Source organism: Gopherus evgoodei, chromosome 11 (assembly GCF_007399415.2).
Source record: "Gopherus evgoodei ecotype Sinaloan lineage chromosome 11, rGopEvg1_v1.p, whole genome shotgun sequence".
Lineage (NCBI taxonomy): Eukaryota > Metazoa > Chordata > Testudines > Testudinidae > Gopherus > Gopherus evgoodei.
The window spans coordinates 76,741,249-76,765,686 of record NC_044332.1 but is presented as its reverse complement, the minus strand read 5'-3'; the positions used below and the strand labels follow the sequence as shown (position 1 = coordinate 76,765,686).

General features: G+C 46.9%; 2 protein-coding genes across 4 annotated transcripts; both read right to left on the bottom strand.

Annotated features, from left to right (window-relative positions):
- Positions 1-750: 750 nt before the first annotated feature.
- LOC115660044 lies at positions 751-11,348 on the bottom strand. Of its 3 annotated transcripts, none has more exons than XM_030581014.1 (7): positions 11,248-11,348; positions 10,073-10,252; positions 9,273-9,355; positions 8,568-8,668; positions 8,083-8,232; positions 3,390-3,559; positions 751-1,802 (listed from the first exon to the last, which is right to left on the bottom strand). In XM_030581014.1, the coding sequence occupies exons 3-7, from the start codon at positions 9,345-9,347 to the stop codon at positions 1,660-1,662; spliced, it is 639 nt and encodes a 212-aa protein (XP_030436874.1). In that variant the 5' UTR covers positions 9,348-9,355; positions 10,073-10,252; positions 11,248-11,348; the 3' UTR covers positions 751-1,659. The 3 variants fall into 3 exon arrangements, with proteins under 3 accessions (XP_030436874.1, XP_030436876.1, XP_030436877.1); XM_030581016.1 differs by having other exon boundaries at positions 10,077-10,252; XM_030581017.1 differs by lacking the exon at positions 10,073-10,252.
- A 5,442-nt stretch (positions 11,349-16,790) lies between these two features.
- On the bottom strand, positions 16,791-22,587 carry RPL37A (ribosomal protein L37a). The gene is made up of 4 exons (XM_030581018.1): positions 22,490-22,587; positions 20,893-21,021; positions 19,573-19,655; positions 16,791-16,951 (listed from the first exon to the last, which is right to left on the bottom strand). The coding sequence occupies exons 1-4, from the start codon at positions 22,490-22,492 to the stop codon at positions 16,888-16,890; spliced, it is 279 nt and encodes a 92-aa protein (XP_030436878.1). The 5' UTR covers positions 22,493-22,587; the 3' UTR covers positions 16,791-16,887.
- Positions 22,588-24,438: the final 1,851 nt, after the last annotated feature.

Here is a 24,438-nt window from a genome sequence, read left to right as displayed (position 1 = left end):
TCCCACCTCGGGCTGTGATTTAATCAAGTCTCATACTTAAAGCAGGGTTGGGGCTGGGCCAGCAGTTGTATTGCTAGGGAAAATCCACATATTTCAAGGAGTGAGTAGTATCCTCTTTTTGGAGTTACAACAGTGGGTCTACACTCAAGAATGTTATTGGGGGAGGGGAGCCTTGGAACTGTATATTATATGACAGATGGACCCACAGTCCTGACCACAACTGGTCATTAGACATCCCATGGCAGTTTCTACTATAGCAGGGACACAAAATCCATGTAAGCAAGCTGGGGCAGGACCATCTTTTTGCCCTGTGTTTGTACAGCAGCTAACACACTGCGGTCCTAGTCTATGACTGAGATTTATAGGCGCTACAATAATACAAATAATATGGCCTGGTCACTTTGTAATGTGAGCAATTACATCGTGCCTGCCTACAGATTACCTGTAGCTTCACTAAAAATAGTAATTTCACTTCCTGTCTATAAACCTGTTGTACAGTGTTCCTGGTTACTGTTAAATTGCTACCATATTCCATAGGGTAGCTGCTGTGATCTCTGTATAGCAATATGTGGAGCGCTCCGAGGTCCCTGATGGATGCTGCTGCATTTATATAGCATCCTCAGAGCACAGCATCAGTCACCTTACTGAGCATCACCCATGCTGCTTTTTGATGACAGGACAAAAATCATTGGCATGCAGGGCTTTTGAGCCCTTTCAGGCAACAAAAGGACTGAATTAAAAAGAAGCTGCTTATGTAAGAAAGTTGACTTTATTTCGAAGTTATGCAAAACCATGTCTCTGCTCAGAACTTTCCAGAAATCTAGCCACACTGCAATACAATTACACCTAGCCACAATTTCGTACATCGTCTCCCATGAGCTGGCCAGCTTCCAGATCAGCAAATGGCTTCTGTCTCCAGTCGTGTTTCACATACACCTGATGATCCTCACAGATTGCCTGGGAGATACCCTACTCTCAACATGGAGAAACTTCAAGGCAATCCAATGCAAAGAATGGCAATAGGTCCATGTGAAGTGGAATGAGACAGCAACAGAAGGGCAACAGGGCAGCGGATATGGCCTATCTAAACAGGGAAATTACACTACTAGCTGGAAAGGGAAATCTATTGTTGGACGGGAAGCAGCCACACAAACCAGACTGAGCTGACAAGGAAGTGGCTGATGCCAGGAGAGTTTGGCTGAAACGGGCCCTTCTTAAACCATTGGTTTCCTTTAGTCTCTGCATCCCTGACACCAATGACAAACAAACCATTGGACTAGTCTCAATATTTATGAAAATAAAACCCTGCATACATGAAACAGAGAGTAGCAGAATTCATCATACAGCAGGTTTTGCTTCATGTCCCCAATGCAGCATCCAGAGAAGACGAGATTGGGGAAGAACAATCAAATATTTTGCTGCTATGTCCTGGTGGGCAGCTGGTAGGTGAATGAAGTAAAATGAAATCAAATTGAGAAGCAGTCAGGCTGCTTAACTTGGTACAGCTATGCTCCAGGTGGTGTGTTTTCCCATGACTCCTCCAACAGGGGCTCAGTGTACTGGTGGCCACACACCACCTACTTGCCTACACCTCCTGCAAGTGGAATTCAGAACTTCAGGTCTGCTGACTAACACATATCCTCTGCTGGAGACAGACGTTCACTTCTTCCTAGCGAGGAGGTTTAACACTCCCAGCTGTCTGATGCAGGCATCCAGCTGTCTGTCGGCTTCATTATCCCCCAAAGACTTCACATTAGCTTGCTCAGTACATTCTTTCTGCAAGCGAAGCAGCTCCTGATCAGCTGTGGAGATGAAAGCCAGTCATTAGGTCCTTCCTCTTCAGACAAATTGGTAGGAGTTACTATCAGAGTAATTAGGGTAGAGGAATGTTCATTGAGGCAATATGGGAGAGTGCACAGAGTTGGAAATCATCATGGCTTGGGTACCCTTTCTGGCAAGAGGCTGAAGGACATCTGTCACAACCACTCAAGGAATGGCAAGAGCTCCACACACACCCCTACTGAGATTACAAAATAGCAACTCATGAAGGTGTGAGCTGAATCCCACGCAGCAGCCCTAATGATGTCACAGGAGGCTGCACACCAAGGGTAGCTGCTTTGATAGCAATTATCTCCCTAGATGAACGAGCCCTAAATTGACAGTAAGACTGGATGCAGTGTCTTTTCCTCCCAGAAATGGCTTGATCTTTGGATTTTCTCCGATGGCCACAAATAGCCTGTTCTACCTTCTAAACTGAAAAATTATCAGTAGCTAATGGCTCTTGACATGCATATCCGGACTCCTCAGGACACCTATGGGTCTCTGGGGCAAATCACAGATAGGGATTTAAACAGAGATGAAAAGTCAATATAATTTCGGTCAGAAACTTGGGCTAGTGCCTAACTACACTTTGCCTATGTGGAAAATGGTAAAAGGTGATTAGCCATAAAGGCTGGCAATTCAAAGACTCTCATGGCTGACTTGTACACTAAGAGCAAGACCTTTCATGAGAAGGAGTACAGAAAGCAGAGCCCTGTGTGCTCAAAAAAGAGTCTGAGTTCAGTTGACCCACGGATCAATAAGCCCCTAGCTGGGAGGGTACAAGGTTGCCAGTCTTTTCAAAAATTGCTTTGCTGGGGACAGACCTTGACTTTTGGAGAAGACACCATCATGGCCAGATCATGAACCACTGCTTTGTACATCCGACTCAGCCAATCTTGCACACCACACATCGCTGGCTTTGAAGAGGAAGTGACAAAGATGTAGTCTGCCATCAATTTTAACACCCAAATGTAGAACTTCACTGGGCCTTCCTGTCTGGATCTGGCTAAGTCCACTATCTCAAGGAAATCCTTAAACCATTTTATTGTTATTCCAAAATATGTTGAGATCCTTGGAGGAATCACTCTCAAGTTCTATCAGGAAAGGATCCATACAGGATTCTTCTATAGCAGCTCAATATAGAAGTTTATTAATCACATCCAAACTCCTCAGATCTTTGGGGAAGTTTTGATGTGGATCCAAACTCTGCGCATCTTTATTATTATCCACCGAAATTAAGGGGACACTTCAAGTTTAAAAAAATAAATAAATAAATGAATACTTAGATGTGTGATTAAGTGTTGTTACCAGCAATTTCCAAGAGTCCATTTGTGGGAGTCCTTCAGGCAGCAACAAGGGAGAGAAATTATTTTTAAAAAGAAAATGCCATTATGAAACCACAGAAATTGACCGAGGGACTCAGGGATGGGCACCAGGCTTGAACCTACTTTCAATTCACTTTTTGAAAGTGACTAGGTTTCAAGGTGACAGTGCCTGTTTCAGAAATGCCTAGAGTTCAAGACAGCACATCTGTTTTGATTTATCCAAGCAAAGGAAAAGTCAGTTACCTGCATGGCTTTCTGCCTGTGCCTTGGAAAGGGTATTTTTGGTGGTCTCCAGTACCTTAGTCAGATGAACTTTCTCGCTTTTAAACATACGCTGTTTCTGATGGAGAGAGGTTATTGTGGTTTCTGATTCAGCTATCAATTGTTCTAATTTGGCCGCATCTGGCTGCTCACTAAAAAGGTAACCAGAAATAGAATGATCTTAAATTGGCACTGAAAGTCTCCATTGACCGTAGTATTTCAATTAGGCACTACAAAAATCCTAGTAGGAAAACAGAAACATAGGAATTGCCAGACTGGATCCTTCTAGCCCAGTATCTTGTCTCCAATAGGGGCCAGTCCAGATTCGTCAGAGGAAGGTCTAAGAATCCCACAGTAGATGATGTGGGATAATCTGCCCCACATGTAGATCTCATCTTGATCTGTCATAATTAAGAGATTGTCTCAAGCCCTTGAAGCACGTGGTCTAACGTCCCTTCCAGAAAATTTGTTATCAATAATTACAACTGTGGATAGCTCTGATTTTGGGCCTGCTAAACCCAGGGTTGTGAGTTCAGTCTTTGAGGGGGCCATTTAGGGAACTGGGGTAAAAAAACTGTCTGGGAATTGGTCCTGCTTGGAGCAGAGGGTTGGATTAGATACCTCCTGAGGTCCCTTCCAATCCTGACATTCTATGATTTTAAGTATCCAATCAAAGTATCCAGCCTGTCTTTCAAGAGCAGAAGTCTCACTGTAAAAGGTAAATCATAGGATTAGTGGAGCTGCACCTCCCCCAACAGGCCATTTGCAATACTGCAGCATGACGTTCATGCCACAACAGCAGCAAGAAGATTAACAGCGCTAACAAAAGCTCCATTCACGTTCTTTCCCATTTTTTTCCTGTGTGAATTTAATGCTTGTGAGAAGTGATGGAAGACCGCCCCTACACACTGAATATCGACAACATGCAGCACTTATATAGCACTTCCCACTTCAAAGCTCTCTACAAACATTAACTAGCTAAAGACTGACATCCTCTCTGCAGCCATGATAGAGCCAGTACGTCTCACCCTTACCTATAGGAGCCTCCTATAGGTGAGAGGAGATATTTCAGAAGAAGTTATTTTCATTCCAGTAGCATCCTTGGAGTCTCCAGTCAGGGCTCAGAGCCCCATCGTGCTAGGGGCTGTACAAACAAATAGGAAAATGACAATTCCTGATTGAAGAGCGGCTTGATTAATGATGAGATGCAACAGATGAATGAAACTAACAGGTAGCAATGGTGGAGCGGCAACAATCTTTTTGTGCTGTGTTTGTACAGCACCTAGCACAATGGGGTCCTGGTTCATGCCTGGGGCTCCTAGGTGCTACAAGAACAATACGCTGGCTTACATTCAAACTAGTTGTGTACACAACACAGTTTGCCACATCTTGCTGTTACCAACTGGCAACATTCTACAGGCATCACAGCAGACATGAGTTTCTAAGAGAGTGACCTTAAGAATTTTTTGGGGGTATGCAAGGGACAGCATGGGAGAAAGCACTGAGGTATTTGTGGGAGAAGTTGACTAATGGTCCTGTCCTAGGAATGGGTTCTGAGATACGCGGGACTGCGCAGGTGTCACTCATCTGGAGGGCAATTCCATGGGTTGGTGGCAGCTTTTAAAAGGATCATTTCACATACAGCTATGTTTTTCTAATGCACTCCAGGAAGGCTTGCCATCGCCTTTGTGAGTCAGATGTAGCGCAGTTAAGGCAGCAAGGGAAAATTAAGAGGACTTCCATACTCAAAGAGGAAGGATGGTCCAGTGGTTAGGGTGCTAGCCTGGGACTCAGAAGTACCATGGTCAATTCCTATTTCGCCAAACTCCCTATGTGACCTTAGGCAAGTCACTTAGTCTCTCTGTGCCTCAGTTTCCTCCCTCCATCTGTAACATAGGTTGACAGCACTTCAAAGGGAGGTTGTGAGGACAAATACAGTAAAGAGAAATGTTCAGATACTACACTAAAGGCAGTGGGAGCAGATAAGTATCACAGACAGATTATTTATATTGCAGCAGCGCCTACAAGGCCAGTCAAGATCAGGGTCAGACCTACTCACTGGAGACACACACACACACACCACAAAAAGCCAGTCCCAGCCTCACAGAGCTTACAATAGAAGTACAATCACATTTTCATGTGAACAACATCATGCTGGACATTTGGGGGTTTTGTATATAGACACATTACATTAAAAGCACAGAGTGCCATACACCACCCTAGGAATGTCTATCACTGAAGTCATCTGAATGTGCAATTTTACTCTAAAATATGACTGCAAAAATGGCACTGTGGGGCTCTGTGTGTATTGTTTCTAACGGACAGCAGATCAAATGCACTCAGTTTATAAGCTAAAGGATTTTTTTTTCCTGTCAGCCCAACATACTCAGTCTGGGCTCTGACAGTCATGGTTGGGTGGTTGTGAGGGGAGTGGTTGAGGTCTTTCCACTCCAAACATCATGTCTGGTAAAAGAGTTTCTATAGGCCAAACTAGGCCATCGGTGACACCTATGCCACCCACTGCATTCAGTGGGGCTGCTCAGGGGTAAATAAGTGCAACTTTGTAAACAATTCTGATGATGAATAAGATGGAAGAATCCAGCTCCCCCTCTCCTAAGTGTGCTGGCTTGGCAAAACCAAGAGGAGTTAAGACTTATTTTTGTCACTCATCGGAGGAAAGACAATTCTGTAAACATGCGAAGAGAGGACATGAGCAACGGGAATGTGGCTTTTGAATAGTCACTTTTCAGAAGACAGTAGGTTACAGGTTAGCTTTGACACCTGATTGGAGAAGAGAGCTAAGAAGTATTAACTTAACGCAGAGGTAGGTAACCTATAGCACGCGTACCGAAGGCGGCACGTGAGCTGATTTTGAGTGGCACTCACACTGTCCGGATCCTGGCCACCAGTCTGAGGGGCTCTGCATTTTAATTTAATTTTAAATGAAGCTTCTTAAACATTTTTAAAACCTTATTTACTTTACATACAACAATAGTTTAGTTATATATTATAGACATAAAGAGACCTTCTAAAAACGTTAAAATGTATTACTGGCAGGCGAAACCTTAAATTAGGCGAATAAATGAAGACTTGACACACCACTTCTGAAAGGTTGCTGACCCCTGAGCTAACGGGTTGAACCCTCAGCTGAACCGAGCTTATGCCTGGCACAGTTGGGGAGAGAAGATGGCAAGGTTGCACTAAACCATCTTTCCATCTCCCAAATCATGGGTATACAAAACAGCCCCCAGCATACCTTAGAGCCTGCTCAAAATCACACTGGCAGTAGAGATCTCTTAGGGACCACTGTGCAGAGAAACCTGTGCTCCAGACCTAGCTCTCCCACCAGCTACCATGCCCTCAGCCCACATCTCTGCACCCTGACATACCTCCTTCACGTGTTGGGGGAGGGTGGGAGAGAAGTGGGTTGTGCACAGCCAGCTGGCACTTGCTTTATGCCATTGGAAGATTCCCCTACACTGGGGGGAACCCTTAACTGACTCTTTAGGACAGCTTTCCTGCCACTTTGTGAGCAGGACAAAGCTGATACACTAGGAAACAAGGATCAAACATAGCATCTTCTAAAAGTAATATAGGGAGCCAAAAATGTTGCCTCCAGAATATACTGTACAAGCTCCCTTATTTGAAAAGGCAATCAACCAAGCTGGCAGACTGCCTCTGCATGTGAGGGAGAGTAAAGGGGAGGGATCGCCTGGTCTTAGATGAAAGTTTGTTACCATTGCTGCAAGTGGAATAGCACATCCGTGTTCTGTCTCAGACATTTCTAACATTCCCATCGCTGTAGTATTTTGATACATGAATCTACAAAGAATCACTGAGGTCTAAGTGAATCTGATTGTTGCCACACATCAAGCTTCAAAACTGTTGAAGAATGGAAGATTTTTAAGGGACATTGCATCATCAGTAGCCATTTGCTTATGCTAACCCATGTGGGCTTGCTTTTTTTATACTGTGGATAATAACATAATAATAATTAGAGATATACCAATCTCTTAGAACTGGAAGGGGCTTTGAAAGGTCATCGAGTCCAGCCCCCTGCCTTCACTAGCAGGACCAATTTTTGCCCCAGATCCCAAAGTGGCCCCCTCAAGGATTGAACTCACAACCCTGGGTTTAGCAGGCCAGTGCTCAAACCACTGAGCTATCCCTCCCGCCCTGTGAAAGTGAAAGACACACCTAGCCAAAGGAATCAAACCTCTCAGCAGTCTCCTAGACCAGACCAAAGGACAGCTGGTATTTAATGCAGAAGAACAAGCAATAGGCCCCACAGAGTCCACCCTCTACCCAAGCAGAGAGAACATCACATACCTGCAGCTTCAACCGCATTCCACAATTGAATCAATCAGGTACATAAGGGGCAGCCCTTGGGCTCCTGGCAGTTCACCAACCAGCCTACCCCTCTGATTATTCCCAGGAAACTAACTGCTCAAATGCTATTATTTGATTTCACATTGAACAATCTTAAGCATACAGTGTATGTACAGTCTCTGTACCAATAATATAGTTCTCTTGTGGTACATGTGCCTGTTTAATCAGTTTATTTGAAGAGGCCATGGTAGCACCCTGCTAATTACCCCAAGATCATAATTAGAAGTACATTGCAAGCCATATATTTTTCTCAAACATTCTCTGCTCTAATTGGAAGGATCTATACCTGGTATCTTGAGCAATGTCCTTTTTCAGCCTTTTCAGCTCAGATGCAACAGCTTGAAGTTGTTCTTGAGTCTTAAATTCCTCTTCCAATACTGGATGCAAATGCACAATCTGTGCTGCCAGTGACAGACAGTTGTCTCTTTCTGCAACACTACAAAATCAGAGCACAAAGCATTATTTCTCTTCCCAGTCACTGTTCTAGTGACTACAATTTGTGTTAGTTATATACAATAGAAGTGCTTTATATAACAGACCAGCATCAAAATTCAGCTACTGAGTTGTCTGTAAAAAGCCCTTTCACATTAATTTACAGAAATTTTCCTGCCAAAGACCTTGTGATATCGCATTGACATTAAATCCACATACACAGGTTTCTGACTTAATAGTGCTGTCTGCAAGTACTATTAAAATGTAGTCGTGATTAAAACAAAGCTAAACATGATGCTAATTAATTAGTAATATTAAAAGATTTATTAGGAGACGTACTATTGTGCTATTTCTGTCTCAAGTCTCATAATCTCATCCTTCTCTGTGCTCACTCTCACTTCGATTTCATGTACCTTACCCACCAGGAATGATAGCAACATCTGGAAAGGCAAAATAGGGGAAAGTATTCAAGTAAACACAAAAGAAGCCAGACACTATGGTGAGATGAGAAGATTTATTTTTACAACAGATGTAACACTGGGTGGGTTGTCAGCAGCAGGGATTGAACCTTCCAACTTGGTTTCTGAAAGCCTCTAGTGTCTGAAATAGAAAAGCCAGCTCTGTTAGGCAAAGCTATTGCAGGCTCATCAACCTCTACATGCGACCCAGCCATCACCAGAGGGGGACAGAGCACCTCACTGAATGGGTGTGGTGGGTTACATCCTCATTAGTCCTGTGATGTTTTATTTCAATGAATATTTTTGTGATAACATTAACTGTCATTAGACCAGGAGATGTCTGTCTATTGGAGGCTGCACACACCTGCAAGCAAGGAATCATAAGATCACTAAGCAAACCCAGGTTACACCAACATGGCCAACAGGCAAGCTGGGGTGATGCTAGTTTTTAAGCATACTCATCAGCCTGATGCTATTTCAACAGTCAAGAGCCTGTTTAAATCACTAAAAATAGATTTTTAATGAAAGCCCCTCCCCCCCCACAGAGACCATAATGAAATACATCCCATCATGCACAAAAGTTTACCTCCAGGTCCCCACTGCTGAGGTCAGAGAGCAAGTCATCTTCATCCAACGTTAAATAGGACTGCACCTTTTCCATCTTTGACCCTGTAAAAAGAGACACATTCAGTGGTGTGCAAGAGGAGCCCCTAATGACATTTCAGCCACCTCAATGAAAGGTAAGTTGGGCTGATTTCCCCTGGCTCCAAGGGAGCTCAAAGCTCTGGGTCCTGGCAAATCATCCCTGCCAGAAATGACTTATCCCTGAAACTCACAGAAAGAGCTTCTGAAGAGCAAATTTTTTGCTTTTGAAATTAACCAGATTGAACCAAGAGTCAGATATTTAAAATAATTCCCATGGAAGGATACAGCAAGAGTAGTCTTCACCCACAAGGATCCCACTTAGCCATGTCCTCAATGTACTCTGCATATTGTCCAGGAGTAAAGTCTACGTGTTTTTTTTTTGGCAAAGTGCATTATGTTTGTTCACCAGGTAGCATGGCCTCTCTTCACTCAGTTACTGTTATAAAAAAGTGTTGGTGTTCAAACCAGAAAATAAATGAATAGATTCCTCAGCCTCTCTTTTGCAAGTGCAAAATCCCCTAGTCAAGGAGTTTATTCCAGACTAAGGGAGAATTTGCCAGAACCCCTTGGTAAAGTAGTGGTGGCACATCACTGAGTAAACAAGTCCATTCAGATAACACTGAGCTTTTGGGGCCTGTTCCTATTGAACTGACTCTAGAATGTTGCTACTGATTTCAAGGGGAGCAAAGCCTTTGTCAAGAACCTCTGTAGAAAATATATTATCATCTCTCCTCTACAAACCTGCCTGCAAATCCTTTTTGAGTCACCAGTAAAATGAGCAGACCAGGCTCAGCTTGGTCTCCAGTGGACCACCATTAAATCCCTTCAAAAATCTGTCAGCCAAGCAGCCCCCGTCTCACTGTGCCCCTGGCTGGACCAGAGCATGGAAAGAACTGCAGTAAGGAGCAGGCAAGTGGGATCCTAGAAAGAGGAGTAAGTAAGTGGCAGGGAGGGACAGATATTGGGGGCCCCAGCCCACTCCACCAGCTGTAACCCATCTTCCTCCAGCAACCCCGAAGCTTCCCCTACCTCAACCACCCCCACAAACCCAGCTTCCCATATCTACTTCCTGCCCCCCCCAGCCCCTCCATCCAGACCTCCCAACCCCTCCCATCTTCAGCCCCTCCACCCCACAACCACTATTCTTTGGCTTCCTTTGCCATAGGCAGCCCTCCTTTGCCTTCCCCACACTCGCCTCCCCCAAAGCCCCAGCCCTCCCCCACTTCAGCCCCTCTGCCCCAGCCCCCCAACCCTCCTCCACTTCAGCCCCTCTGCCCCAGCCCCCCAAACCTCCCCCAATTCAGCCCTTCTGCTCCAATCCTCCCCCATTTCAACCCCTTTGCCCCAGCCCCCCAACCCTCCCCCATTTCAGCCCCTCTGCCCCAGCCCCCCAACCCTCCTCCATTTCAGCCCCTCTGCCCCAACCCTCCCCCACTTCAGCCCCTCTGCCCCAGCCCCCCAACCCTCCTCCATTTCAGCCCCTCTGCCCCAACCCTCCCCCACTTCAGCCCCTCTGCCCCAGCCCCCCAACCCTCCTCCATTTCAGCCCCTCTGCCCCAACCCTCCCCCACTTCAGCCCCTCTGCCCCAGCCCCCCAACCCTCCTCCATTTCAGCCCCTCTGCCCCAACCCTCCCCCACTTCAGCCCCTCTGCCCCAGCCCCCCAACCCTCCTCCATTTCAGCCCCTCTGCCCCAACCCTCCCCCACTTCAGCCCCTCTGCCCCAGCCCCCCAACCCTCCTCCATTTCAGCCCCTCTGCCCCAACCCTCCCCCACTTCAGCCCCTCTGCCCCAGCCCCCCAACCCTCCCCCACTTCAGCCCCTCTGCTTCAGTCCCCACAGCCCCTCCTCCCTCCTCCGGCCCCAGCCCCCAGCGACTCCCACCCAACCCCACTTGATGGCGCGGGCTGCACCGACCTCGCACTGCTGTCAATCATCACATGCAAATGAGCACACGGGATAATTTGCATATTTGCGCTGCCGCGCGCCGCCCCCTCTCCCGCTTTCAAACCCGCCGCTTGCAGTGAGCTCATCACCCTGCGCCGCCGCCGCAACCATAGAGCTGGGGCGCGGCTGCCGCTCTAGGGTCCCCTCCGGCGAAGGCGCTCGTTCCGGTGGCGCGCGCGCCCCCTGCTGGGCGGAGGGACGGCAACACGCCGCCTGCTGAAACTCCAGCTCCGGGAGCCCTGCGATCCGGGGCGAGCGCGGCGCGCGGGCGGTGTCTAGCCCTGGCCATTGCCAGGAGCAGCCTGAAGCCCCCAAACCTGAAAGGCCCCCGAGCCAGGTGGCCACTGAACAGAGCAACGGCCATCCTGGGTCAGACCAATGGCCCATCTAGCCCGGTAGCCTGCCCCTGGCGGCGGCAGGGCAAGGATCAGAACAGGGCAATTTATGGGGCATGATCCCTCCCCTGCCATCTGCTCCCGGCACCTAGCAGTCAGAAGCTTAGCGACACCCAGCGCATGGGGTTGCATCCCTGACTATCCTGGCTAATAGCCATTGATGGACCTATCCTAGGGTAACCAGACAGCAAGTGTGAAAAATCAGGATGGGAGTGGGGGGTAATAGGATCCTATATAAGAAAAGACCCAAAAATCGGGTCTGTCGCTATTAAATTGGGACATCTGGTCACCCTAATTCTCCAGGAACTTATCTAGCTCTTTTTTGAACCCAGATGTAGTTTTGGCTTTCACAACATCCCCTGGCAATGAGCTCCACCGGTTATGTGAAGAAGTAGTTCCTTCTGTTTGTTTTAAACCTGCTGCCTATATGTTTTCTTGGGTGACCCCTGGTTCTTGTGTTATGTGAAAAGGTAAATAACGCTTCCTTATTCACTTTCTCCACACTGTGACAGAAGGTACCTCTTTACTCACACACCCTTGTAATAATCTTTGTACAGAGTATGTCTTGTGGTATCAGTTGAAAACTCATAATTTCCTGGCCCTTGTCCTGGTAAAATGTGTATGGCCAGATTGTATTTGAAGTTATAAGATTCCACTGTATAGTGTTATTAATACATGTTCCAAACTGAGCTTGGAAAACAGGTCTGTCCTAAATAAAGGAGTGTGTGCTCCGCTTAATTTGCATTTAAGCAGTAAACAGAGTCATCAAGCAGAAAGGGGAGATAAAGCTCATACAGGTGAGGGAAAGCAGGGAACATCTTTCTCCATAGATCTTTTGTCTCCTAGTACCAGCTGGAAAAGTTTTTCAAGATTAGGACTGAACTAAATTCCTTGTAAATTGTGCGGTTGCCCAGCAGGCTATCAAGTGCCATGCAGTTCTGGTGTCCCTCCCCCCACTGCCATGTACTGCTCCTGCCCTCTGCCTTCGAGCTGCTCCCAGGAGCCTCCTGCTTGCTGTGCAGGGGGTGGGGGGCACTGATGTCAGGGTGTCCCTCTCTCCCCACCCCTGTACCCCATCTCCACATCTACCCTTTCTTTCCTGTCCTTTAACCAGTTTCTGATCCAGGAGATAAGCTTCCCTCTTATGCCATGACTGCTTAATTTGCATAAGAGTCTATGGTGAAAGTCCAAGTACACTAGTATAAACTGGATCACCCATGTCCACGTATGTTGACTCCCTCAAATAATTCTAATAGAGGGGTGAGGCATGATTTCCCTTTACAAAGGAACCATACATGCATACATAAGATCTCAAGATATTCAAAGCCAATCGCATATTTTTTCAGGGTGTGATTTTGGAACAACTGGTATTGGCAATACTGGGAAAGTGGCATGAGAGCAGGGAATCCCCTGCTAATATTGAACTGAACCTCACTGGGCCAGATTTATTAAAGGGATGATTTAAAAGGGAGGTATCCATTCAGGTGCTTTTGAAAACCCCACTAGGCACCTAAATACCGTTACAGGTCTGGCCCTATGACTAAGATCATACACACTTAGGAGCAACTGCACTGGCCAGGGAAAAGGGCAGCCAGATGCAAGCAGGACACAACCAGGCATAGCGCCTAATCCTGCATCTTTGTAGTCAGTGGGAGCATTACCATCAACTTTAAGAGGCACAGAATCAAGCCCTCGGTTCTTGGCAAAGGCTTACCTAGTTTCCTTCAGAGGTAGCAGCCTTTGTGCACTTAATTTTATGCTTATGAGCAGCAGTGCAAAGACTGACGACAGTTGCCTGCTTTGGCTGAATTTTGTCATCCTGCTGCTTGCTGAGCAGCTGTCCTTGGAGAACAGAGCCCACGGCTTTTACATACCTGAACCTTATTCAGGCGACACCCTCCGAACCAGCTATGGGATCTAGCATCTATAGGATGCAGCAGAATCAGAGGGGGTGAAGAGAGAGGAGATGAGAATGATTAGAAGCCTGGAGAGACTTCCATTTGAGGAGAGTGAAAACACTGGGATTGTTTAGCTGACGGAACATGTTAGGGATACACAAAATATTGACTCATATAAAGACGATATATCAGGCACTGCCATTCACTTTCTCATAATAGAGCACCCAGGGGCGTTCAATGAAATTGAAAAGAACGTCAATAATAAAAGGAAACACTTTTTACACAATGTATAATTAGCCTGTGGAACTCACTGACACAAGATATTGTTCAGGGCAAAAACAGGAGTTAGAAAAGGATTATGTGTGTATCTGACTAAGGAGAACAGCTTATCACACTGGACAGGATAAAACCCCTCCTATTTCAGAGCATAAAACAGGCACTAAGGCCCAGATCCTCAAAAGGTATGTAAGCACCTACCTCCCACTGACATCAATAGATTGGCACCTATAGCTCTAACTGCCTGGGAAGAAGTTTCCCTATGGGCAGGCTATTTCATTGCTGCCTGCTGCAGTGTCTCTTGCTTCTTCCTCTGAAGCAGTTGGTACTACTGGCCATTACCAGTGATGAGGTTCTGGGCAAGATGGCCCTCTGCTCTGTTCCAGGGTGGCAATTCCTATGCTCTTGTTAAGACAGCTGGCCTTGTAGTTAAAGCACTGGACCAGGACTCAGAAGACCTTGGTTCAATTCCCAGCTCAGCCTGTGGGATCTTGGACTTGATCGCTGTACCTCAGAAATAACAAGGTAAACCCCACCGTCTTACCTATGTATCAGAGAGCCCACAGCAGCGCCAAGCTGACAGACTCATCTAAGAATCTTCGCTAGGATCTAAATTGTGACAGGGTTTGCATTTCTCAATGGGGCATTATCTATGGGGGGAGGGGAAGGAAGAGTTCTGAGGCAGGTAAACAGCAGAAGAGATTGTCTGATTCTGATGACACCAGGCAGCATTAGGTGTTTCATAAACAACTTTTTCTGAAGCTATCTTTCTACGAGATACGCTCTCCCTCAGTGGTCCCCAACCTTTTCGTCTGGCAGGCGCCAAAGGACCGTGGCTGCGGTGGAGCACCCGCCGAAATTCGCCAAATTTCTGCAGCATTTCAGCGGCAATGCCTCTCAATGACGTCACTTGTCGGCGGCAAGCGGCGTCATTGAGAGGCGTCGCCGCTGAAATGCCACAGAAATTCAGTGGCATTTCGATGGGTGCTCCACCGCCGGCCAGGACGTGGGTGCATTTGGCGCCTGCGGGCACCACATTGGGGACCCCTGCTCTAGCTCAACAAAAAGTTACAGGCTTGATGCAGGAGTTACTGGGTGCCATTGTTGGCCTGTTATGCAGCTCAGCATACCTAATCATAATTTTTCTTCAGGCCTTAAAAATCTATTTAAAAGTACAGTAGAACCTCAATTACAAACCAGGCAGGAACAGAGGTTGTAACCCTGAAATGTTTGCAACTCTAAACAAAACATTATGGTTGTGCTTTTGAAACTTTGTAACTGAACATTGACTTACAGCTTTGAAACTTTACTATGCAGAAAATGCTTCTTTTAACCATCTTAATTTAAATGAAACAAGCACAGAAAGTTTAAAGAAAAGATTTGACAAGGTAAGGAAACTTTGTTTTTAAAAGTTGTTTACATTCAACACAGTACTGTACTGGCTTTGGGGTGGCGGGGGTTGTCTGTACTTCAGCCTGGTTGTGTACTTCCAGTTCCAAATGAGGTGTGTGTTTGACCAGTCAGTATGTAACTGAGGTTCTACTGTATCTGAATTTAATTCTCCAAACCCTTGGGGCACAGCCTTCATGTAGACCACTTCTCTGTAAGGAGATTGGGTGTCTCAGACTTCTGAACTAGCCCCAGCAGTCATGGTTACACAATTAAGTCTTTGGGACTAGGTTCACATGGTAACCTCAAACTGGGAAAGAAATACCTCTTCAAAATTACACAAAAACAGGCCAGTGATTGTCCTGTGTGACTAGAAGCACCTTGGTTTCATCAGATAATCATTTCCTTATTTGTATGCCCACAGAAATACCAGAAGGATGGTGCAGGTATCCAATCTATGAGTGGTGACTGAAAGACGGTTCAAACATATGTGCCAGCTGATCCTAGGTACCAAAATGTTACAGTCTGATCACCCAGAAAGAAATTATTTGGCAGTGACTCTTCCTGGGTCTAGAAACCAGAACTTTGTTTTCCTTTCCAGGAAGATGGATCTTTAAACTGACTTAGCATGAAACTTTTTGTATTTAAATTTTCCTTCTAGCTATTTATAGGATTTGGGGAGATTTGACTAACGTTTTGACATCAGAGGACAGCAGCTCACAAGGGCCTACTGCCAACCAGGAATGGCAGCCCAAACAGAAAGGCACCAGGTGGCCAATAGTGGAGAAAAGGACACAGCATGGGCAGTAGTAGCCCATTGTCTGTGGGATCCATAGCCAGAGTGTGTGGGAGGACAGCTGCTCTTCACGATTTCAATCCCTACTCCAACTCCAGAGGGATTCTGTCAACAGGGCTTATTCCCCCTCCATGCTACGGAATGCGCCCCCCACTCCTCCAAAGCAGCAGCTGGGTGGGGGTGGAGATAGAACCTACATTAAGATGTTCACAGCACTTGAGATCTGCCCCTTCTCTCCCCACTCCCATTTAAGATTTCCCCAGAGGCACAAGTTACTGACTATTGCTGTGTCACAACTGACCTGGTATCCCATTAGAACCTGCCTAGGCTTTTCTTTAGACCTCTTATAAGATGAACAAATCAGTGTGTTGTACAGCTAATAGAATGGCAGCACGCAAATTAACTGGAGTGGAATGGTACTGATTGATTGAGCTATTTCTGATGTTACAGTGTCATTAAGAACAGGGGCGGCTCCAAGCCCCAGCACGCCAAGCACATGCTTGGGGCGGCAAACCACTGGGGGCGCTCTACCAGTCGCTGCGAGGACGGCAGGCAGGCTGCCTTCGGCGGCATGCCTGTACAGGGTCCACTGCTCCCGCGGCTTCAGCGGGCCTCCCGCCCCTGATTAAGAATGACCATAACAAATAGATACAGCATTTGCTAACAGTGCCTCCATAATAATATAATCCACAGCTAAACAGATTCACAACCATAGTGTGGCAGACCAGAGATAATTTTGCACAGAACAGAAAAAAAAGGTTCCATTCTACTACACCCTTTTAATTGACAAAAGAATGGTAGAGATTTTCAGACTCTGGAAAAGGAAGGTATGAATCATGGTAACAAGTAGAAGCTTCTACTGGTCTTTCAGTTCCTTCAGTCTTCTGATGGCAGATTTGACTGTCACTGCAGAGGTGGTGCTGGAAGAAAAACCAGAGTGTCACTCCTACACTGAAGCAACCAGCAATGCTCATCAGTTGCATTCCCTGTGCACTCATCTTATCAGCTGAAGTGAACCAGTTATATCTTAGTCCAAATCCACTTTATATCTCATGACCCTGAGAACACAGAACTGAGTCTGAGGTGTACGCAGATATATGTCTTGTATCTCAACCTGAACTGTGCTGTAGTGACATCATACAATAATTAAAGGATTATTGCATTTTAGCACCTGTGGTCCTAGCTCCCCCAAAGTTCTAATTCTGAATTTGATGAGTTTGAGGTTAAATTTAAAAAATCCAAACATGTCAAGGTATGAAGTGTACAGTTAAAACACCCAAACAATCTGAACTCTTCCCTGCAATGATGCCAAAAAGGGAAAAAGTAAAAAAATCTCCTATTTTATTCTAAGGCAGTGGTCCCCAAACTTCTTACCTTGCATCCCTCCCTTTCCTCTGTCTGCCCACCCCCACTTCCCCAAGCTAGGGCTATGGCTTTGGGAGAGGTGGATGCAGACAGGGGTAAGAGTGCCTAGGCTGGGCTTACAGCTGGGGCCGGGTTGGCAGCCAGGACATGGAGCGGGGCTGGGTGATGCTCCCACCCAACCCCCTAGGGGGGCAGGCCCAATCCCCAGATGCGCCCCCCACCCAAATGTTCCGCCACACCCCACTTGGGGGCACACCCCATAGTTTGGGGACCTCTATACTAAGGTCATGCCTACACAAAAGTTGTACCACTAACTATACTGCTATAGTTAAAGCAGTAAAACATCACCAATGTGTATGCAGTTGTAACGGTGCAAATGTGCTTTATACCCGATATCTGTACAGCTCTCTTCGTAGGGAAGGAGTATAAGCCACATGGGTAAGGCACCACCTTCACTGCACAGGTTGTGGCAATTTACTATTTTGATTAATGGTGTGATTTTTCTACCAAAATAGTTAAACACTGGTACAAAACCTGTATGCAGACCGGGGTAGGCAACCTATGGCACACATGCCGAAGGCGGCATCCAAACTGATTTTCAGTGGCACTCACACTGCCCAGGTCCTGGCCACCGGTTGGGGGGGGTCTCTGAATTTTAATTTAATTTTAAATGAAGCTTCTTAAACATTTAAAAACCCTTATTTACTTTACATACAACAACAGTTTAGTTATATATTATAGACTTATAAAAAGAGACCTTCTAAAAATGTTAAAGTGTATTACTGGCACGTGAAACCTTAAATCAGAGTGAATAAATGAAGACTCGGCACACACTTGCAGACCCCTAATGTAGACAAAGTCTTGATCATACAGTGGTTGGGGAACTCAAAGTTCAGGCAGTATGCACAGCCCCTAGAAGGTTCCTAATGTAAAAATTCTGATTGAACAAATACTGCAAGGAATCATAACATTCAAAAACCAGTAAGAGAACACTTCAACCTCTCTGGCCATTCAGTAACAAATTTAAAGGTGGCAATTTTGCAACAGAAAAGCTTCAAAAACAGACTCCAAGGAGAAACTGCTGAACTTGAATTGATATGCAAACTAGATACTATCAATTTAGGCTTAAATAGAGACTGGGAATGGCTGAGCCATTACACACATTGAATCTATTTCCCCCATGTTAAGCATCTTGTCAAACAAGATCTTAAATGGCCTATCCTGATTATCACTACAAAAGGTTTTTTTCCTCCTTCTAACAACAGTTCATTTTAACTAATTAGCCTCAGAGTTGGTTGGGCAACTCCCACCTTTTCCTGTTCTCCGTATGTGTATATATCTCCTCATTATATGTTCCATTCTATGTGTCCGATGAAGTGGGCTGTAGCCCACAAAAGCTTACGCTCAAACAAATTTGTTAGTCTCTAAGGTGCCACAAGTACTCCTGTTCTTTTTACCATACGGAAGGCAATCATTCTACATCGAGAGTGTTTGCCACCATTTATACAACTATCAGTGAATAAAAGGCACTGTTCGGGAACATTTAGATCCTACTTATAACTGGTATCAAACATACATATATGTACGTACATACTGCAACATTCTCAATATTTCAAACTTTTGCTCCCATGGCTGCAGATAAGGAAGGGAAGGAAGGATGGTAGTGATATGAACACTATGCCACAGACAGCCAGTTTGAAATTCTCAGGACCTCCAGATGAAAGGGAAAAAGTTCAAGGCTGCTGTTAAGACTGGGGCAGAAGTAAGATTGTTAGGGGACCTTAAACTATGTATTTCAATACTTTCAGATGTTAAAAGAAATCCTACGTTTAAACTTATTTAAAAAATATTGGAATCCCTGGAATTTCAGTTAACTATGAGTCAAAGAACTATTGTTCTGTTAAAACCAGAGAAGCCTTTGAGGAAATCAAGGGGGATTTAACAAAAGTGGGAGAAGAGCAGCACAACAGACAAGATTCAATAGTCACAAAAGCAAGCTAATTACGTGTTGAACAGAATAATATGAACTTCTCATACTCTGAAATAACTGTAACCATGCAGCTAGCTCAAGGAAGAGACCTGCTTAAATAAGCAGCAGTCATTAGAAAAGCAACAAAAATGTTCAACTTTTCTTCAACTACCATACAACAGAGCCAATTATTATTTGTTTCCTTACTTATAGGTCCAGGCACCACCAGCTACTGTCTTCATACAGGATCCACAATGCCAGATACCTACAGCTTTCCTCTTCATTTTGGTCTGTAACAACAATTATTTATATACTTTCAGTTGAAGAAACCAAGAAATCTGGACAACTTTGCTCATTAAAAACATGACCTTTCAGGATAACTCCAAAACCACAATGGAAACAGGATTTAAATGTCAAGGTTTCACAACAGCAACATTTGCAACCAGAGCCAGAAGAAATATGAAGACATCAGACTTTCCACAGGTGTCTTGACAAAGGCCAAAGAACTTCAGTAACAGCATGTACTATGGCAGATAGAGAGACAGTTATCACTGTTGTAAATACTGTGTCAAACAAACAAAAACCCCCGCAACTGTTTTTTCCCCACAAACAAAAGAATAAAGCAGAGGAGCTGAATTGGCTTTAGTTCCTATCTATAGCTAGTCATTTACTCTACAAGCTGTTTTAGCTCAAGTTTTAGAAAGCCGTTTTAATATTGTGTTCTGCTCACATAGTTGTAAAATGACTTTAGCTTAAACTGATATACAAGCCTATAGTGTAGGAAAAGTGCTCCAGTATCAATCCAACTCTGAACGGACAGATACCTACATCATAAAAAGCCACTACTGTAACTGGAATCCTTATTCAAGTCTCAACAAAAAAACAAACAAACCAAGATTGAATGGGTCTGGGATACTAAGCTGCTCCCTCCAAGTGAAGGCTGAAAGGTATTGGCAGGACAGCCTGCAGAACTGCAGCCCATGCGTATCTACTCAATGCCTTCAAAGCTATCAAACGGGCATATTTCATAAACACTAAATTCACACAAAGAATGACCTCAACTTTCTATTAGCTTTTAAAGTCCAACACTTAAGCTTAGGTACCTAAATCCATAGTCTGGCATCGGAGGTAGAAATCATATGTAAATATGGGTGCTCAGCACACCTGAATATGAGGCTACTTTAACTGTAGGCATCTGAATCCGAAAATTTTGGATAAATTACTAGGGTGAAGAGTGAATGGCCTTTCAAATTTCTGAGACCTGAATTCAAAACTTTGTCACATACAAGATCTACTCCTGGGGGAATTCTACCCCATTGTGCATGTATAATAAATGAGCCATACATATTTTTAAATTTTTTGCACAGAAAAAAAGCTTCTGCTGGAAAATTGCAAACCATGCTTAGGCAGACAGTAATTAACCTGTTATATATTAAGTAGAGAAATCTAAAGCAGCAGTCCCATTTCTAAATTTCATCACTGTAACCCTTTGAGAACTTGCAAGGGTGAATCAGAGAGAGTTCTTACCTTGCCACAGAAGGAGCAGGTATACTTGGCATGCTGGCTAATTTCAATTTTCTTTACCATTTTCCTGAGTGAAGCACCATAACGGGTACCATATTTACCCACAATCCCAACTTTCTTGGTGCGCTTAGCCTGTCAGGATATAAATCACCACACACATTAGCTTAATTAAAACCAGAGACTGTTTAGAGCAGTTTACTTAACAGCAGCCAAAGAATTAAAGCAAAGTTATCTGCACACTGCTTGAATCTATTTTCATTAATGATGTAACAGTATTTTTTAAAGTATAGTTTCCACCAAAATGCCATACAAAATAAAGTTGTACTGCACTGCAGCTAATTAAAATTTGTCCAACACTTTGGAAATTCAAGCCTACATGAATTATTCCATAGCCACAGCTCCATGAGTATTGCTCTGGTATGCAGTGTTTTTAGGACCACAAATGTGCAATGACTGCGTACAGGTTCATCAGTGTACTTGAATGCAGCCACAGACAGGATTAGGACCTAAATGAGGATAGCAGCATTGCATAGCTACAGAGCCTTTCACCTGATATTCTCAGGATCACACTGACAATCAAATTAAGTCTTGCAAAACTGAGTATTTTTATCCCCAAGTCAGAAACAGGGAGAAAACTAAACAAAGATTAAATGACTTGCTCAAATTCACATAGCTAGTGTGGGTTGACTAGCCTTGCCATTCATTACCCATCATCTCAAGTTTTAACATCAAGCTCTTGCCTACATCTGAAGTCTGTTCCCTCTCTACACCTTCCTCACCAATGCCAGCTTTGATTCACACGTTATTTCTTTCTGCAACAGACTTAAGTCATTTTTACTGCTCCGGGGCTCAGCATGACCTCCCAAACTTTACTGGCCCAGGCTCTGCCCTTCAAATCTCTCCGGGTGACCGACCCTCTTTTCCTCTCCCACAAAACATGGGTAGAAATCAGAATACGGAGAGAGGAATGTGTTAGCCTCTCCCAGGGCTACCTGTTTCTGTCCCTCGTCCAGACCCTAAAGCCCACAGAAAGGGGAACAGCCTTGAGGGCAGTGCCTTGTACTTTGGGAAGCTCACTGCCAGAGCGCAATACAAACGAGCCAGCAGCAAAGCGGGGAGCAGAACTCCCCACTCTGTTTCCTGGCTTTCAGCGCCCCACCGCCATCCTGATCACCGGACAGCCAGCCCATGGCCAGTCCCGGGGCACCCCGACTCCAGCCACGGGGTTCCGCCCAGCAATGGGGCGGGGAGTGGGGGCTGCAGGGAACGCCCCCACCCCCCTGGAGCCTGCAGGAAAAGAAAAGCACCCGCCCCCCCAGCTCTTACCCCCCGGAACCTGCTTCCCACCCCGGGCCTGGCTCTGCCCCTCCCCCTCCCCGACTAGAGGCCCGCTCCCCGCAAGGCTCCCGGCTCTGCCCCACCGCCCCCTCCCACCCACAGTAATCAGGCTCCAGCTGCCCCGCCAATACCCGGCGCCCCGGGGAGCGCAGGCCCCGCGGCACCAGCCCGGGCCTCCGCCTGCGCGGATGAGGCGGCCGGTAGGGCGGATGGCGGCGGATTAAGCCGGGAGAGAAGCCAGGGGCCCTTCAGCCACACTCACCATCTTCCCGTCAGGCCTGGACACAAAGAAGGAAGTGCTTCCTGCGCATGCGCGATAGCTTGGCCCTGGCCGGAAGGAAGGAGGGATCAGACCACAGAGAGGAGCGGACTCGGAGTGGGACTGTCTGCACTCGGGGGGTGTGGGACTCTATCGTCGCCTTTACTGCACCCAGTACGTCTGTGCAGCAGAGATGGAGCTGTAGGTATTGCGTGTAAAGGGTTTAGCCCGAGTGCCTGGGAGTGGATGAGGGACGGTGGGCCCAAAAATGAGGGGTTCAGGATGCAGAAGGGGGCTCTGGGCTGGTGCAGGGGGTGGGGGGGGTGAGCTCAGAAATGAGGGGTTCAGGATGCAGAACGGGGCTCCAGGCTGATTCAGGGGGTTGGGATGTGGGCTCAGAAGTGAGGGGTTCAGGATGCAGAAGGGGGCTCTGGGCTGGTGCAGGGGGTTGGGATGTGGGGGTGTGAGCTCAGAAATGAGGGGTTCAGGATGCAGAAGGGGGCTCTGGGCTGGTGCAGGGGGTTGGGGTGTGGGCTCAGAAATGAGGAGTTCAGGATGCAGAAGGGGGCTCCAGGCTGATTCAGGGGGTTGGGATGTGGGCTCAGAAGTGAGGGGTTCAGGATGCAGAAGGGGGCTCTGGGCTGGTGCAGGGGGTTGGGATGTGGGGGTGTGAGCTCAGAAATGAGGGGTTCAGGATGCAGAAGGGGGCTCCGGGCTGGTGCAGGGGGTTGGGGTGTGGGGGGGTGAGCTCAGAAATGAGGGGATCAGGATGCAGAATGGGGCTCCAGGCTGGTTCAGGGGGTTCGGATGTGGGCCCAGAAATGAGGGGTTCAGGATGCAGAAGGGGGCTCCAGGCTGGTGCAGGGGGTTGCGGTGTGGGGGGGTGAGCTCAGAAATGAGGGGTTCAGGATGCAGAAGGGGGCTCCAGGCTGGTGCAGGGGGTTGGGGTGTGAGCTCAGAAATGAGGGGTTCAGGATGCAGAAGGGGGCTCCAGGCTGGTTCAGGGGGTTGGGATGTGGGCTCAGAAGTGAGGGGTTCAGGATGCAGAAGGGGGCTCTGGGCTGGTGCAGGGGGTTGGGATGTGGGGGTGTGAGCTCAGAAATGAGGGGTTCAGGATGCAGAAGGGGGCTCTGGGCTGGTGCAGGGGGTTGGGGTGTGGGCTCAGAAATGAGGAGTTCAGGATGCAGAAGGGGGCTCCAGGCTGATTCAGGGGGTTGGGATGTGGGCTCAGAAGTGAGGGGTTCAGGATGCAGAAGGGGGCTCTGGGCTGGTGCAGGGGGTTGGGATGTGGGGGTGTGAGCTCAGAAATGAGGGGTTCAGGATGCAGAAGGGGGCTCTGGGCTGGTGCAGGGGGTTGGGGTGTGGGGGGGTGAGCTCAGAAATGAGGGGATCAGGATGCAGAATGGGGCTCCAGGCTGGTTCAGGGGGTTCGGATGTGGGCCCAGAAATGAGGGGTTCAGGATGCAGAAGGGGGCTCCAGGCTGGTGCAGGGGGTTGCGGTGTGGGGGGGTGAGCTCAGAAATGAGGGGTTCAGGATGCAGAAGGGGGCTCCAGGCTGGTGCAGGGGGTTGGGGTGTGAGCTCAGAAATGAGGGGTTCAGGATGCAGAAGGGGGCTCCAGGCTGATTCAGGGGGTTGGGATGTGGGCTCAGAAGTGAGGGGTTCAGGATGCAGAAGGGGGCTCTGGGCTGGTGCAGGGGGTTGGGGTGTGAGCTCAGAAATGAGGGGTTCAGGATGCAGAAGGGGGCTCCAGGCTGGTGCAGGGGGTTGGGGTGTGGGGGGGTGAGCTCAGAAATGAGGGGTTCAGGATGCAGAAGGGGGCTCCAGGCTGGTGCAGGGGGCTGGGGTGGTTGGGCTCAGAAATGAGGGGTTCAGGATGCAGAAGGGGGCTCGGCTGGTGCAGGCGGTTGGGGTGTGGGGGGGTGAGCTCAGAAATGAGGGGTTCAGGATGCA